This window comes from Arachis duranensis, chromosome 6 (genome assembly GCF_000817695.3).
Source record: "Arachis duranensis cultivar V14167 chromosome 6, aradu.V14167.gnm2.J7QH, whole genome shotgun sequence".
Taxonomy (NCBI): domain Eukaryota; kingdom Viridiplantae; phylum Streptophyta; class Magnoliopsida; order Fabales; family Fabaceae; genus Arachis; species Arachis duranensis.
In genome coordinates this window covers 105,764,783-105,783,779 of record NC_029777.3, presented here as the reverse complement: position 1 = coordinate 105,783,779, position 18,997 = coordinate 105,764,783, and the positions used below count along the sequence as shown (strand labels likewise).

Below are 18,997 nucleotides of genomic sequence, written 5' to 3'. Positions count from 1 at the left end.
ATATAAGTCCCATTCCATGCTAGGCTACATATATTTGTAACAATATATTTTTATTTTCGCATGTATAGAGAAAAAAAAAATTTGTCGCTTAAGATCTGCATAGTAATCAGCGCAACTTGTGCACCATCAAAAGTCATAGTTTTCCGTTTGGTAACACCAATATAAAAGTTGAAGAATTATTAGCAATGAAGAGCAATTGTCAATTGCAATTCAATAAAATAAAATAAGTCAATATATATAATTAGACAATACGATTATAAATAGTACTGAGGGAAATTAATGTACAAAAAACAAATAAATACATAAAAAGAAAACATATATTATTTTTTAATAATGTTGAAAATGAGATTTATGACTAGAATAAGTAATAAAATTGAATAATTAACAATTATGACTAGTATAGTAAATCATAAAAACAGACCAATACAATGCAAGAAAGAATGTTGAGATTCATCACACACTTTATAATAAAAATGATGATATAGTGTAGAAAAATAATTTATGTAGTATATACTAAAATTATTTATTAAAATCAATCTTTATATATTTAACTTATTTTTAATGTATCATTTATATTTTAATATTTATTTTATATTAGTGAATAAAAAACTAAAAAAGTACTGATATATAATTATATTTTGAGTAATGTTGAATAATATGATATTATTACCCTACCATAGCTATTAATTAACTTGCTTCACTCAGTGATGTTTGTCTTTGAGCTCCATTGAGAGAGAGAGAGGGAGATATATGAGAGAGAAAATGGTTGAAACCAGAAACAACAAATTTTTGGACAGAATCCGACAGAAAGAGTAGTGAGCACACAAAAAAAATTGCATAAATTTATACAATATATTTTCTATGTGCTCACTCTCTTCTGTCAATTTCTATGTGCCAAATTAATAATTTCCCAAATTTAGAAACTTCCCAGGATGAAAAAATTGGGGGAAAAGGAAAGAAAAGAAAACTCATAATTTTACAGATCTGATGAAAAGAGAGTCAAAGAGTTATATATATACATTAATGGAAAGGAAAACAAAACCTATATGTGTGCATCATATGCTCAAAAACAAAACCAATAATTATTTGGTAAAAAAAATTAGGGTTTGAGACAAAGAACCTGCATCCGTACAAGTAAAAGGGAGAAAATTAAGAGTGAAAAAAAGAAATAAAGAAGCATAACAAGAAGTGCATCATCATATGAGTTGAGAAAGATTAGACTTTAGAGACAAAGAGATGAGGAAAAAATATATAGGAAAAATAATTACATATATGTATAAAACTAATGCCATAATCTAGAAGCAAGAAACTAGTTTTGACACAAACAAAATCAATCTCTCTCACTCTCTCTCTCTCTCTTCATTTTTAGGTTGTTGATGCAAACTGGATGACACGTATGTCCAATCCAGATCTTAAATATGAGGAACAACATCGAATTGATATTGCTGAACAAAGAAAGTTTGGAGCTTGAAATCTCTCTCTCTCTCTCCCTCTCTCTCTCTCACAGGCACAACAATAAGCGGATGGAGTAGCCTTTATTGTGAGGTGTGTGAAAGGTCCAAAGAGACTTAAATTATTAACAATAATGATGTTGTGAACGTTATCTTTTCCATTTTTTTTTATTTGGCTAAAGGAATGCCTAATAGCACTAGTTAAAAGAGTTTGAAAAAAAATAATGTTATTCTCAAATTGATAGCGTCATTTAATCTTAATTATATTTATTATTTTAATTTTTTTTAATTCTTATTTGTCATATCAAAAATTTTTATTACTTTTTATAAAAATTCAAATTATGTATAAAAAAAACACACGAACACGAAAGGAGAAGAAAATTGAAGGTTATTAATATATGTAATTCTAAAAATAAAAAAATATATATAGTTTTATGTGAGATTTGGATGTCTACGAAATTTTCTAACTCGACTGGTTATTAAGAACTAATCTACTACGACTCTGAGTTCTATGTAAAAATTTGTCGCTCGTCAATAAATTACTAGATGCATAATAAATTAATAATAGAAAATTTTTAAGTTTTTAGATATATTTAATATTTTAAAAATATAAAAAGTTATCTTTTCAATGATTTTCAATAAATGATTTTCTTTCCTAGTATTTCTTAAAATGTGTTTTTAGAGCAGATGTATGTTAATCAAATTGTTTAATATATTATTACACATTTTATTTACACTCGAAGGGAAAAAAATTATATATATCTTACTTACTAAAATAAATGAATGAAGTAAATAGTTAATTGCTCATATCTCATTTGCAAAGAAATATAAAAAATTAATGTGTATAAGATGTTTTGGGCACTTTTAGGGTATTTGTGTTGAATAATGATTTGTTCATCTATTACTATCGTTGTTACCAATATCATAAAAAAGTATCATTGAAAATATTTTTAATACACAAATAGATTCTCATTTTTTTATTATTGTCCTTTGAAATTGAACAAGTATCTTTAAGATGCTTTCTTAGCTAAAAAAAATTTTTAAAAAGTTAATTTTTCGAATGCATAAAATTTGTGCCGAAAAATTTAAAATTTTGAATTTTTAAACCATTATTTAAAAAATTTATTTTAATATATTATTAACATAAAATAATTTTATACGTATATCTAATAATATAATATCACATCAATAAAAATAAATATCTTTTATACATTGAGTACGTGAATTGTTATATTAAGAAAATGTAATTGGACGCAATGGCAAAACTTGAAAAAAGAATTTAAGAGACAAATTTTAACAAAATTACATAACAACATTATATAAAAACAAAATTTATAAATATTACAATTTTTTAATATTTTGTCGTCACCATGACAATAAATTAATTCTTTTAAAGATAAATATTATAAAATATCTTAAAGTTGTATTTTTCATATTTTGAGTGATTTAAAATTTTTAATAATTCAATCAGAACAAATTTTTTGTAATATAAATAATTAAATTATCCATAAAGATCGATAAAACATAAAATAACATTAAAAAGATAAATAAATTATTGTAATGATTATAATGATGAAACTTTTTAATTAGCCAAATAGTACATATTGAATTTGAAAAATAAGTTTTAAGTGAATGGTGGGTGAAGAATTGAATAACCCATCATGTTGAATTTGAAAAATTATTGAGTGAGTAAATGAAAAGTTGAACAAAAATACCTTAAATTGTTATCTAAGACTTTTGTTAAATGAGCTTATCATGTTAATTATAATATTTTTATATATATTACAAAATATTTAGAAAAAGGGAGATATAATTCCATTATTTTCAAAAGACTGAATTGACCGTATAAAATATTTTATATTATTAATATATTATAGTTAAATTTTTATTTTATATGAGAATGTATAAAATTACTTGCAAAATATTTTTAGATAAATATTCTTGACAAGTACTCTTAGAAAAATCTTTTTTATAATTATAAGGACTAAAATTATAAATATATTCTTTTTTAAAGATATTATGATTATTTCATGAAATTTATATGTATCATTCTGTGGTTTACTAAAATCATTTATTAAGATGAGTCTGATGACCACCCAAACGCTCTATCTCTTTTGTTTTGGGAAGACAAAAGAAGAAAGAAGACGAAACATTTTCCAATGACAAACGACAAAACAAAGAGTAAACGACAAAATAATAAAGGCAGCATTAGTAGCTGTGATTACAAGATGGTGGTTATCTCACAGCCGTTGATGTCATTGTACGTTATTCCCTGCCGTTAGATTGTTTAGTGTTGGGGTCTCATTCATGTTAGTTATTTAATAAAGTGTGGTATAATCTTCTAGGGAATTAGGGTGATAGGACATAAAGGCTGCGACATTTGGGGAGGCAACCATTGGTTGGAATACTGAGATTTAGATTTTTACCGACACAAAGGATATTGCTATTTGCTACCATTCAACTGCTTGCCCTCTTTGGATCCATTTAATTAGATGTTTTTTATTTTTTCTTAATAAACTTTGAATTAGTCCTTAAAAAATTCATACAAGACATCTTGTCTTCAACAAAATATCTTACTTAAACATTAGGATAATTCAGTTTTATAAAATAAATAAAATTTAAAATTATGTAGATATTTTAAATTAGAATTGAGTACATACATTGATACATATATATAAATCAAATTAAGATAACTCAATTTTAACTATTTACATGCTAATTTAATTTACTACAAATACAATATATACATAGTAAATTGAATCAAACAAATTTGATTTACATATAAATAACTAAAATCGAATTACCTGATTCAATTATATAGATATGTTTATCATAGAACATATAACAAGTTCTTGCATAATTTTAAACTCTATTAATTATATTGACGTGAATTATTCCAAATATTATATAATTAAATTTTTAGAGATTTTTGTCTATTATACATATTAAAAATTTGATTAAAAAAGACAAAGAAACCAATTTATCTAACAAAAATAATTATCAAAGCTTTACAGAGAATAAAAGTTTGTTAAGAATCAAAGTATTCTATTTAAAAATTAAAATTCTTTGAAAACCAATTTAAATATATTGGACAATTGGACTGGTACACTTCCCTTTTTAAGGTCCTCCAGTGTCACTTTAGGGATTAGTGGGCCTAACTTCCAAAAACTTGCACACGATCGAGAACTATAGTAGTCAAGCAATTATTACCTACTTTTGTCAACACATTTGATCCACTCCACAATTACTTACCGTAGGGACTAATAATGGCATGTAACATACACATTGCTACGTTAACTCAATGTTACCAAACACATTGTTTGAAAGTAAAATTGACCTATTTATTATTAAATCTAAGTAATCATGTATTCATGCACTTTATGTAGGAAAATTTTGCGAACTTAATAATCACGAGCGCCAAAACATTCACTTAATTTACGGCTAACCAAATGTTTTTCTACTGTACTCCAAACAAAATCCATCTAGAAATCTGGCGATGAAAGAAAACAATAAATACTAGCCCCTACCACCACTAAACTAGGCTAACCACATAATAAAATGCTACCAATAATCAAGGCATGACCACAATATTTAACAGAGATGAAGAACGGCCTAGATCGCACTAGAAGGTCCAGAACATAGAAATCCCAAATGCAGAGACCATAAGAAGAGCGAGCAGCAAGGAATGAACAATTACAAAGTAGGCATCAACCTTTAGTTTCTTCCGCGTTTCTTTCCAGTCTTCACCTCAGTTCCAGACTTTGATGAACTAGTTGCCTTCACCTTCACTTCTTCCATCTCTTTGGTTGAACCCTCCGAGTCCTCACTCTCTGAATCTTTTACCTGCAATAAACTAGCTTTCATCTTGCCTGTGCCATTGGACTTCCCACCGCTTTTACTGGATTTTGATTTGGAAGCAGCACTCTTGGATGTTTCTTGCTTTGATTTTCCTGTCTTCGGAGTTTCTTGCTTAGACTTGGTAGAGGGTTTCGATGCACTAACATCATCATCTTTCGGCTTGCTTATCTTCGAACCGTCAGTGTTCTTTGACTTGCCAGATGCTTTCGGTGCAGCATCAATAGATTTACCGCCACCAGTTTTGGGAGTATTCTCCTTGGTTTTGCGATCAACTTTGCTACTGTCTTTGGACTTCTGGCTCGACTTCCCAGATGATCCCTTTGATTTGCTGGATGTGGCTCCTCCACTATAAGGAGATTGAAGTGAAGATCATAAGACAACAATCAAGGGATGAAACATACACCAATTAGTAACATTTACAAACCTTTTAGAAGAAGCGGCCTTTTTCCCATCACTTGTTTTTCCTTTCTTCTTTGTTGGCTCAGGCAGGCTGAATATCATGACAAAAATAAATAAGGTCAAACATAAAAGTTGACAAACCATATACAGCAGTGACAACAAGATATCCATCAAACATGCACAACAACAGCTGTATAACAATTAGACCAAGCACACATGGATATGCTTCCCGGAGGTTTGAAGCACAGAAACAAATCAATATTGTTTTTGTTTTTTGGGGCATAACAATAAGTATCTTCTACAATAAATGACACGACTTATAAGCAGCACTTACATGTCATTATCATCAGAAACATCAGGACTAATATGCTCGCTCCCTTCATCCTGTTAACATTATGGCCATCATTAGTATTTATGCAATGCAGTAGAGTTTAAAATTATGAGACAAGAGACCCACCCCATCTGGAGCAGCAGTATCAAGGATTTCCCATCTTTCCTTTTTAAGATTTAATATCTCCATATCACCATCATCATACAAAACCTAAATAGAAAAATCAAGATTGTCAGGAAAGACAAGAATCTAAGATAGAGTGGGTTGTAAGATGTACCACTCAAATAGGAAACCATTCAACAAACAGAAGCCAAAATGTTTTGGTGAGTGACAGAACAGGAAGGAGATGGAAGGGTAAAGAGATGGTGGCATAGCTGCAAAATCACCTTGTGCTTCTTTTTGGAACGATCAAAGGAATCAACTACACCTTCATAATACCTGTAAAGAACATGCCAACAAGAATAGATTTTTATACTATAATTGCACCAAAAGGATAAGGGAATTTATGCACAAACACAGGCACATAATAACTGAAAAACCAACCCAAATAAATTTATTTATAAAAAAGTTCAACATAGCGCCTGTTTCAACTAAATTCTTTATTCTCTACCAAAGTCCAATGGACATGCTCTGCGATTATAAAAGCAGTTAAAACAAGAAAGAAATAAGCCTTTAAGAGAAACCATATTATCAAGGAAACAAACAGCTTATGCAGACATGCTTGCATATAGCAAATTTCAGCTAAATGCACTGGTATATTATATTCAGTGTCCCAATTCAAATCTGATTTCCAGTTTTAGCATGTTGCAAATGAATAACACCAAGTACTCACATGTCATCATCTGGCCAAAACACTTTTACCCGTGTACCAACAAGACCTTCACCATCTTTGATATTTGATTCCTGGGACATAAGCCAAAAGATTAGGCAACCAAAATGAGAGTTGTAAGTGTAGTCTACTTAACGTGCACAAAAAGAGAGAGAGAGAAAGAGGGGGGTTGTCAGAATTAGACTTTTTTGAATTGGTGTATACATTAAATATGTAGGCTGCATATAAATTACCATACTGATACTAAATACTATAAAGGTCGAATAAACCTAGAAGAAAGCCAAACGGCACAGAAAGGAAACAAATGGATTGCTGCTTACTAATCTTTCACCATAACAGCAAGCAAATGAGAAAGAAACAAACAGGATTTGACCGTACTGCATATAGCTGACATAGTGCATAGCTACTGCTAGATACACTAATAAACTCCAATAAAGCATCCACCCTAATAAATACATCACGAAGTCAAATTTTCAAAAAGCAAAAAAAAAAACTAGATTCTTACATTTTCTTTTGCTGGAGTGCGCTTCCTCTTTGCACTTGTCTTGGGAGTCTCCTCTGGATGGTCATCTTTAGTTGATTTTGAAGCGGACTTGGGTGACAACACCAATTCCTAAAGTAGAATCATTACTAAGCAAACTGATATAATCTGAACAAATAACAGCATAGTTCCAAAAGCAGGGCAAGAAATGACAAAAATACCTTCTCTTCATCTTTAGTGGCAGATTTTGCTATGCCCTTATCTGAGTTCACTTTGCCCGGTGCACGCTTTTTCTTGACCTCCGACTGCCTTGAAGAGGATCCAACACTACCCTTCTTGCTTTCTTCCAACTTCTTTGCTGACTGCTTTTTAGCATCTGCATCACTTATCCCGCTTCCCTTTTTATCCGAATCAGCTACAGTAGTCTTTTTCCCATCAGAACTACGATCAATTATCTTTTTTCCTGACCGCCTGGAGGGTTTTGCTTCTGAATCACTGGTTCCTTCATCCACCTTTTTCAAACCATCATCTGTGGCCACTTCTTTTATAGTGACTTCTTTTGCAGAGCTATCTTTCTTTTTGGACCGTACATGTTTCTTTGAATCGTTTTCATCCTTGTTTTCACTTGGCAAAGGAGAAGCGATATCAGGTTCACCTTCAGTTGTTTTGGGTGATGGAACCTTGGTGTCAGTCTCCTTGTCATTCTCTGATGGTTCTGCAGCCTCAACACACCCATCTTGTTGAGGAGAACTGGGAACTTCCTTTCTGTCACTTTTAGAGTCGGTCTGTTTTCCAGCTTCCTTCTCGACAGCAAGATGTGAACCCTCAGAAGGCTCAGCCGATCTTACTGATGGGTTGGTTTTTCTTCCTCTCCTCTTAGTAGCTTGTACCAACTTTTTTTCACTTTTGTCAGGTTTACCAGCGTCCAAATCATTGGGCTCCTCCTTACCTGGCATATCGATACCTTTCGTCTGATTAGAACAATTGGTATCATCTTCCGTCTTTGCAGATTTTGAATCTACCAAAGCATCTTCTTCTCCAGCCTGTGCAATGCCATTGCTCATGACAGACTTAGGGGATCTGCCAGTGATAGAACTATCTTGCTGGGGTGGTTCAGCTTCTTTAGCATCCTCCCCGGCCACCTGGCGAAGGATAATTGAAATGTTCTAGTTTCCAGTTGCCCAGGATAAAAGAGAAAAAAGAAAAATTAACTCAAGAGAGAGAAGAACACACCTGTGCTGACTCCTCGACTGGCTCTTTCGTTGATTTGCTCTCACCTTCCTGGAAGATAAGACACTTAACAATTAGCTACCATGTCATGAAAATTATCCAACCGAATCAGAATATCATTTAGATAAAAACAGATAGATATACCACATGCTCACTCGTGGCGCATGCATCATTTTGCTCCATGCTTCCAGGTGTATCTTGGCATATTGAAGCAAGAACATTACTGTAATTATCCAAAGAAATGCCCAATGTATTCACTGCTTGCACCAAAGAAGGTTTAAGCTTGCTTGCACTACATTCAAGGACTCTCTCCCCCAACTTCCGAGCGATTGGCAAAACTTCCTGAATCACAATGATATTGATCGTGAAAATTTATATAATTTGAGAACAAAACGTGCTAAAATTAAACAATATAAAAGAATTGTAACCAACCTCATTGTCTTTCTTTACACTGCCTAAGATTGGGGAAAGTAATTCCAGGGGAATATCTTCACTTTCCTCTATAACAAGGGTCATGATAGTTTCCATAGATGAAAAAACATTCTCTGGATGTTCCTCCCTGTAAGTTTCAAATCAAGCTTGTCAACTCCATTCACACTACAAACACCACCTCTAATCATTAAATAAGTTTTTATCACTTTTACAATATCAGCATTACATCAATTTATTAATCTAGTCAAGTCCATCTAGTGGGAAGAAAACGTTTTGATTGATGTAATGATAATGCTCATTCTGCATAGCCTAATAGCAATTGTAAACAATCAGTAAAAGATGTAACATGCCTTGCTAAGAACTAATGATTGGGATGCTGGACATTATCTTGGATCTCTTTTGTTTGTTGGCGGGGTACAAAAAAGAAATTCTATTATGGAGAATAGACAGATATGTAAAAATGACGTTCATTTAATTAATGTTCTCATATACTAATACTACCGACATTCATATTATATGCTTTTGCTATGCTAATAATATTATTATTAAAGTGGAATAAATGTCAAAACCTAGCAACACATACAAAAATCAAGTGGCACTGGCAAGTCACCGGAAACTAACATAATTATCATTTAAAAAGACAAATCAATAACAATTAATTCTCAAAAACTTGCCAACTGAATGAAAAAGCTTAGGTAGAATATATTCTAAAAGATTACATCATAAAGTAACTAATAAAATCATCAAAAATTATGTTTCAAAGAACTTTATATACAGCAGCTCTTACCTTACAGCCTTCAGGAAATGCTTAAACATCTCTACAATCAGGGTATCACATTCCAGATCCAACATTACCACACACGACCTGACTTTTGCAACTGTTTCGAGAATTGAAGTCCTCTTTGTATATGATCGGCTTGCCATATCATGCAGACTTTCAAATGAAGATACAATTAATTGAAAAACCTCCTGAAAGAGAAAATTATATTGGTAAAAAATTGAGACATAATTCATGATAAAAGAAGCACCAACCAATTTGTGGTAGAAAATAATCATGCACACCTTCATCTGGTCATCGTCATAAGGAGCATCAGGTGCAGTTATTCTAGTTATCTCACTGATGCAAGAGGCAACTGCGACTTTAACATCAACATCCGAATGCTTGAAAAGTTTATCTGCAATTAATGCTTTCAACGCCGGAGAGAGTGCATTTTGTGTAGATTGGCTAGGTGACTGTTCAACCCTTGATAGGCAATTCTCAACTTGCTGCAGTGCCAGTGGGACACATGTATTAAGCAATCAACCTTATTATCAAGATTCATCAAAAACAGAATTCTTGATTTGACTTTACTTCAAATCATGTTCAGCTTAAACATTTCTCAGGGAATATTGAACAATCCTTTTGTTTTGCAAAATGTGCAATATTTCTCAAAACCCCCAACCCCTAATTTTCTCCAAGAACAGCAACATCAAATGACCCACTTAAGTGTAGGTAAAGAATGAACAAGAAACAGACATCTAAAACCACACACACATACTACTCAATATAGGAAGGCAGCTTTTGCTCAGGTCAAAGTGCTGGGCTTTCCCAAACAGGAAACCATCATTCTGTGGACATCAAGAAGAATCAAAATTGACAGCCAAGTTTGGCCAGAGGAACATTACCAATTTATGTCATTTCTCCAACACGATATTAAGCATATCAACAAACACTAGTATAATGAGGCTTTTTCATAAATAAGAACACCCTACTGTAACATAAGAGCCACTAATGATAAAAATTTTGCACATAATTTCTTTCTCTTTTATATTAAACCCATAAAACCTGCTTTTTCATAGCCAAGTACGGTGTTCTGGCAGCCACAACACTGTTGCAGCACCCACCGTATCAGCATTGCAGTAGTCACAGCAGAACCAAAATTTAAAACTGTGGCCAAGACTTTAACTGTAAATATAAGATATATGGATTCAAAATTAAAATTTGATATCATGATCATATGTTTAACCTAAGTGACTGGATGAGTAAATTTTCCTTGTTAGCAACAATTACCAGCAAACATTTAATGTTTTGTAGTAAAAATTATTATGCTATCATATGATTTTATACGATGATATTTTCTCCCAAAATGAAATCTAATACAGAATAATTTTATCTACAGCAAATGCTACTTATCAAAGAGAAATCCAAACACACCCAGCAGTATCTTCCACTATCCCGAACAATAACTCTCTGTAATCAATAAAAACTACACAAGACAGCATACAATTCCATGTTTGCCACTTGCATCAATCTTTTATATCAGCTCAGTCAGTAGATGCGGGCAACTAAAACGTTTTGTTTTTCCTTAAGCAGACAACAGTAGATATTAATGTAACTCACACTCTATCCCAGCACATTGTATACTCAGTAGTCAGTACGGCTGAGAGAAGTGGCAAAAGAACCTCACACGTGTAAATACTAAAATAATATTACGAAACAATGTGTTCGGAATCTCAAATACAAAAGGCTTCATTTCATTCACACAAATAATTCATTCAAGTGACAATAAATTAGCAATCTAATTCACTTCCAAATCATCCCCCTGCATCAAAATTTGAGGACTTGCAAACAAAATTGAAATTTTTTTTACAAAATTTAAGAATACGGAGCAACATCAGATTCCTACAAATTCAAAAGAAGAACAGAAGAAACACAGAATCAGCAAACGTCACACATCTGCAACTCAAAAACGGATTCACGAATCCTTTGAAAATGAGGTTCAGCAAACAACACAGCACCATACCGTACAGGTATAGAATCACAAGCAAAAGGAAACCATTGTTAACGGTTTAGGGTTAACAACGATTGATGAAAATAACTGAAGGGAGAAAAAAGAAAAGAAAAAGAAAGCGCTTACATCGAGAAGAGGTAGAAGTTCGTCGACGGATGAAGGAGGATCTAGAAGCTTGTTCCCAGCTTCACGAAGCTGCTCTTCGAGCTGCCTCTCAGCAGAAGCCATTGTTAACGGTCCTTCAAGGGGGGTTCTCTTCTTTGCAGATCTCACAAACGCTGTCTCACTCACTCCATCGAAACCCTAGAAACCACTCGTTCTCTCTCAATTCCAAATCGGAACCCTAAATGCGGAAATGAACACACACAGAGAAAGGTTAGGGTTTTTCGCTCAACGTTTTTTTTCCTCTCTTTTACTTTTCTTTCTTCCGTTCCGATACAGAGAAACGGAGAGAGGGGGGAGAGACAGAGAGAGTAAAGTGTGTTTCTTTTTATTTTTTTTTTCTGGTTGTGTGAGAAAATTAAAGACAGGGAAATGATTTATATGCGAGTTAAAGAAAATGAGAATTGGAAAAAAGGAAATTAATTTTTTGTTTTATTGAAAGTTTTTGTGGATTTTAATTTGGGCGGTTCAAAGGAGAATTGAGGCTCGGATCTCGCGGGGTCTGTGAATTTAAGTTAAAGTTGGGTTTTGAAATCCGCGTTTTGGATTTTCATTTGTGGTTTTGAGGTCCACGCAGCTATTGCGTCACCCAGGATTTTTTAACTTTTTTACCATAATTTGGTTTGGTATTTAATGCAAGATTTGACATATATATTTTACTATATATATCCCTTATATTTTAGAATATTTTTAAAAAAATTTATTTAATATTAGTCAATAAATTATTACATACATAATAAAAAATTTAAATTTTCAACACTTATTTAAGTAAATTAATATATTTTAAAATATTATTAAAAAAATTAGGTAACCAATATTTTTTATTTTGTGTTACATTTGTATTGATGTTAACAAATTTAATTATTTTTTTAATAAAAATATTAACTAATTATTTTATCAATTTATAAGTCTAAAACAAATATTAACAACATTGAATTAAATATATATAAGTTCAATTTCCATACTTAGTAAAAATTAATTTTATATAAATAATTAATTATGTATTATCATATTTGTAATGTAATTGTTTAAATTAACTAAATAATTATATAAACACATAAATTTTAGTTAAAATAATTATATATCAAAATTAATCTCAATATACATATAAAAATGTATTAATATTTTGATATTCTTTTAGTATAATATATATTAAATTTTTTCATTGTATTCTCCAACCCGATAAGTCAAGGATTAATTTATGGTAGATATGAATTGTTATTTAGAAGTTTGTCGCTGACTAATTAATTGTAGTATATGCGATCCAGGATTCAAACTCTCAATATTTATTTAAACAACCTAATAAACTAACTATTAGATCAATTCAAATTATCTACAATATAGATTGAATTAATTGAATATGTATACTATTACCAAAAGAATTCAACATAAATAATTAATTTTACCTTCTCTCCTCAATAAAAGTATTTAATTAGTTGCTTGAATTAAATTTTATATTCATTTGACTGAATAACAATATTAAATTTTTCTTCACGTATAGTATTTTTTCAAAGTATTGTTTCAATTATTCTCTATATACAAGTCATTTTTTAATACAATTTTATACAAGTCATCTATATTTACACGCGCACATTTATTTTCCTGCTGCTATTGCACGTTCTTCTTCTTCTTCCTCTTATTCTTCTTTTTCTTCTTTGTTATTTTTCTCTTTCGTTATTGTCGTCACCAACACCACCTCCTCCTCCTTCTACTACTCCTTTTTTTTCATTGTAATTTCTTCTCCTCTTTCCTTTTCCTCCTTATCCTCCATCATCAGTTGTCTCGTTATTGAATATATTGAATAATTCAAGTTCAGATTGTCAATTGAACTATAATGAAATTGATTATTGTTTTGAATCTAATCAAGTGGCTGAGGTATGGTTCGATTCTACTTAATTTTTTCGTTTGTAGTTTTGATTCTGTAGGTGAAAATGTTTCATATTTATCATATTTGTAATGTAATTATTTAAATTAACTAAATAATTATATAAACACATAAATTTTAGTTAAATTAATTGTACATCAAAATTAATCTCAATATACAAATAAAAATGTATTAATATTTTGATATTCTTTTAGTACAGTATATATTGAATTTTTTTTCAGTGTATTCTCCAACCCGATAAGTCAATGATTAATTTATCGTAGATATGAATTGTTATTTAGAAGTTTGTCGCTGACTAATTAATTGTTGTATATGCAATACAGGATTCAAACTCTCAATATTTATTTAAGCGAACTAGTAAAGTAACTATTAGACCAATTCAAATTATTTACAATATAAATTGAATTAGTTGAATATGTATACTATTACGAGAAGAATTCTACAGAAATAATTAATTTTACCTTCTCTCCTCAATAAAACTATTTAATTAGTTGCCTGAATTAAAGTTTATATTCATTTGACTGAATAATAACATTAAACTTTTCTTCATATATATTATTTTTTCAAATTATTGTTTCAATTATTCTCCATATAGAAATTATTTTTTGATACAAGTTTATACACGTCGTTTATATTTACGCGCGCGCACATTTATTTTCATGCTGTTATTGCACGTTCTTCTTCTTCCTCCTCCTCTTCTTCTTCTTCTTTTTCTTTTTTGTTATTTTTCTCTTTCGTTATCGTCTTCACCAACACAACCTCTTCTTCCTTCTACTCCTCCTTATTTTTTCATTGTAATTTCTTCTCCTCCTTTCTTTTCCTCCTTATCCTCCATCATCAGTTATCTCGTTATTGAATATAATGAATAATTCAAGTTCAAATTGTCAATTGAAGCAGAACGAAATTGATTATTGTTTTAAATCCAATCAAGTGGCTGAGGTGTGGTTCGATTCTACTTAATTTTTTCGTTAGTAGTTTATAATTTTATAGGTGAATAATATTTCATATTTATCATATTTGTAATGTAATTGTTTAAATTAACTAAATAATTATATAAACACATAAATTTTAGTTAAAATAATTATACATCAAAATTAATCTCAATATACATATAAAAATGTATTAATATTTTGATATTCTTTTAGTACAATATTATTGAATTTTTTTTCACTGTATTCTCCAACCAGATAAGTCAAGGATTAATTTATCGTAGATATGAATTGTTATTTAGAAGTTTGTCGGTGACGAATTAATTGTAGTATATGCGATACAGGATTTAAACTCTCAATATTTATTTAAACAAACTAACAAACTAACTATTAGATCAATTCAAATTATTTACAATATAGATTGAATTAATTGAATATGTATACTATTACCAGAAGAATTCAACAGAAATAATTAATTTTACCTTCTCTCCTCAATAAAAGTATTTATTAGTTGCTAGAATTAAATTTTATATTCATTTGACTGAATAACAACATTAAATTTTTCTTCACGTATAGTATATTTTCAAAGTATTGTTTCAATTATTCTCTATATATAAGTCATTTTTTGATACAATTTTATACAAGTCGTTTATATTTATGCGCGCACATTTATTTTCCTGATGTTATTGCACGTTCTTCTTCTTCTGCTTCCTCTTCTTGCTGGACGTTCTTCTTCTTCTTCTTCCTCTTCTTCTTCTTTTTCTTCTTTGTTATTTTTCTCTTTCGTTGTCGTCGTCACCAACACCACCTCCTCCTCCTTCTTTTTTCATTGTAATTTTCTTCTCCTCCTTCCTTTTCCTCTTTATCCTCCATCACGAGTTATCTCGTTATTGAATATAATGAATAATTCAAGTTCAGATTGTCAATTGAACCAGAACGAAATTGATTATTGTTTTGAATCTAATCAAGTGGCTGAGGTGTGGTTCGATTCTACTTAATTTTTTCGTTAGTAATTTATGATTCTGTAGGTGAATAATGTTTCATATTTATCATATTTGTAATGTAATTGTTTAAATTAACTAAATAATTATATAAACACATAAATTTTAGTTAAAATAATTATACATCAAAATTAATCTCAATATACAAATAAAAATGTATTAATATTTTGATATTCTTTTAGCACAGTATATATTGATTTTTTTCACTGTATTCTCTAACCCGATAAGTCAATGATTAATTTATCGTAGATATGAATTGTTATTTAGAAGTTTGTCGCTAACTAATTAATTGTTGTATATGTGATACAGGATTCAAACTCTCAATATTTATTTAAGCGAACTAGTAAACTAACTATTAGACCAATTCAAATTATTTACAATATAGATTTAATTAGTTGAATATGTATACTATTACCAGAAGAATTCTAGAGAAATAATAATTTTACCTTCTCTCCTCAATAAAAGTATTTAATTAGTTGCCTGAATTAAAGTTTATATTCATTTGACTAAATAACAACATTAAATTTTTCTTCATGTATAGTATTTTTTCAAATTATTGTTTCAATTATTCTCCATATATAAATCATTTTTTTGATACAATTTTATACAAGTTTATATTTACGCGCGCATTATTATTTTAGTGTTGTTATTGCACGTTCTTCTTTTTCTTCTCCCTCCTCTTCTTCTTCTTCTTCTTTGTTATTTTTCTCTTTCGTTATCGTCGTCACCATCACCACATATTCCTCCTTCTACTCCTCCTTCTTTTTTCATTGTAATTTCTCCTCCTCCTTTCTTTTCCTCCTTATCATCCATCGTCAGTTATCTCGTTATTGAATATAATGAATAATTCAATTTCAGATTGTCAATTGAAGCAGAACAAAATTAATTATTGTTTTGAATCCAATCAAGTGGCTGAGGTGTAGTTCGATTTTACTTAATTTTTTCGTTAGTAGTTTATAATTCTGTAGGTAAATAATGTTTCATATTTTTCATATTTGTAACGTAATTGTTTAAATTAACTAAATAATTATATAAACACATAAATTTTAGTTAAAATAATTGTACATCAAAATTAATCTCAATATACATATGAAAATGTATTAATATTTTGATATTCTTTTAGTACAATATATATTGAATTTTTTTTACTGTATTCTCCAACCAGATAAGTTAATGAGTAATTTATCGTAGAGTTGAATTGTTAATTAGAAGTTTGTCGCTGACTAATTAATTGTAGTATATGCGATACAGGATTCAAACTCTCAATATTTATTTAAACGAACTAATAAACTAACTATTAGATCAATTCAAATTATTTACAATATAGATTGATTTAATTGAATATGTATACTATTACCAGAAGAATTCAACAGAAATAATTAATTTTACCTTCTCTCCTCAATAAAAGTATTTAATTAGTTGCCTAAATTAAATTTTATATTCATTTTACTGAATAACAACATTAAATTTTTCTTCACGTATAGTATTTTTTCAAAGTATTGTTTCAATTATTCTCTATATATAAGTCATTCTTTGATACAATTTTATACAATTCGTTTATATTTACGCGCGCACATTTATTTTCTTGATGTTATTGCACGTTCTTCTTCTTCTTCTTCTTCTTGCACATTCCTCTTCTTCTTCTTCTTCTTTGTTATTTTTCTTTTTCGTTATCATCGTCACCAACACCACCTCCTCCTCCTTCTACTCCTCCTTCTTTTTTCATTGTAATTTTTTCTCCTCCTTCCTTTTCCTCTATATCCTCCATCATCAGTTATCTCGTTATTGAATATAATGAGTAATTCAAGTTCAGATTGTCAATTGAATCAGAACAAAATTGATTATTGTTTTGAATCTAATCAAGTGGCTGAGGTTTGGTTCGATTATACTTACCAGAAGAATTCTACTGAAATAATTAAATTTACCTTCTCTCCTCAATAAAAGTATTTAATTAGTTGCCTGAATTAAAGTTTATATTTATTTGACTGAATAACAACATTAAATTTTTCTTCACATATAGTATTTTTTCAAATTATTATTTCAATTATTCTCCATATATAAATCATTTTTTGATACAATTTTATACAAGTCGTTTATATTTACGCGCGCATGTTTATTTTCGTGTTGTTATTGCACGTTCTTCTTCTTCTTTATTTTTCTCTTTCATTATCGTCGTCACCAACACCACCTTTTCCTCCTTCTACTCCTCATTCTTTTTTCATTGTAATTTCTCCTCCTCCTTTCTTTTCCTCCTTATCATCCATCATCAGTTATCTCGTTATTGAATATAATGAATAATTCAAGTTCAGATTGTCAATTGAAGCAGAACGAAATTGATTATTGTTTTGAATCCAATCAAGTGTCTGAGGTGTAGTTCGATTCTACTTAATTTTTTCGTTAGTAGTTTATAATTCTATAGGTGAATAATGTTTCATATATATCATATTTGTAATGTAATTGTTTAAATCTAAATAATTATATAAATACACAAATTTTAGTTAAAATAATTGTACATCAAAATTAATCTATATAAAAATGTATTAATATTTTGATATTCTTTTAGTACAATATATATTGATTTTTTTTTCACTGTATTCTCCAACCAGATAAGTTATGGATTAATTTATCGTAGATATGAATTGTTATTTAGAAGTTTGTCGCTGACTAATTAATTATTGTATATGCGATAGAGGATTCAAACTCTCAATATTTATTTAAGCGAACTAGTAAACTAACTATTAGGCCAATTCAAATTATTTACAATATATATTGAATTAGTTGAATATGTATACTATTACCAAAAGAATTCTACTGAAATAATTAATTTTACCTTCTCTCCTCAATAAAAGTATTTAATTAGCTGCCTGAATTAAAGTTTATATTCATTTGACTGAATAACAACATTAAATTTTTCTTCACATATAGTATTTTTTCAAATTATTGTTTCAATTATTCTCTATATATAAATCATTTTTTGATACAATTTTATACAAGTCGTTTATATTTACGCGCGCACGTTTATTTTCGTGTTGTTATTGCACGTTCTTCTTCTTCTTCTTCCTCCTCCTCCTCCTCCTCTTCTTCTTCTTCTTCTTCTTCTTCTTTGTTATTTTTCTCTTTCGTTATCGTCGTCACCAACACCACCTCTTCCTCCTTCTACTCTTTCTTCTTTTTTCATTGTAATTTCTTCTCCTCCTTTCTTTTCCTCCTTATCCTCCATCATCAGTTATCTCGTTAT

The 18,997-nt window shown here is 29.8% G+C and overlaps 1 protein-coding gene and 1 long non-coding RNA gene across 2 annotated transcripts in view; both read right to left on the bottom strand.

The window, feature by feature from the left end:
* LOC127739776 (uncharacterized) overlaps positions 1 to 1,527 on the bottom strand; it is a 2,297-nt gene extending 770 nt beyond the window's left edge. The window contains exon 1 of the long non-coding RNA XR_008000506.1: positions 676 to 1,527. This is a non-coding gene — a long non-coding RNA (uncharacterized LOC127739776). The remainder of the gene's footprint in view (positions 1 to 675) is intronic.
* Positions 1,528 to 4,856: 3,329 nt separating this feature from the next.
* Positions 4,857 to 12,311, bottom strand: LOC107495561 (sister chromatid cohesion protein PDS5 homolog C). Its single transcript, XM_016116706.3, has 14 exons — positions 11,909 to 12,311; positions 10,074 to 10,277; positions 9,799 to 9,980; positions 9,012 to 9,138; positions 8,724 to 8,921; positions 8,583 to 8,630; positions 7,571 to 8,491; positions 7,374 to 7,481; positions 6,872 to 6,942; positions 6,426 to 6,477; positions 6,166 to 6,249; positions 6,043 to 6,092; positions 5,734 to 5,799; positions 4,857 to 5,655 (listed from the first exon to the last, which is right to left on the bottom strand). Exons 1-14 carry the CDS (start codon positions 12,008 to 12,010, stop codon positions 5,166 to 5,168), a joined length of 2,703 nt encoding a protein of 900 aa, XP_015972192.1. The 5' UTR covers positions 12,011 to 12,311; the 3' UTR covers positions 4,857 to 5,165.
* Positions 12,312 to 18,997: the final 6,686 nt, after the last annotated feature.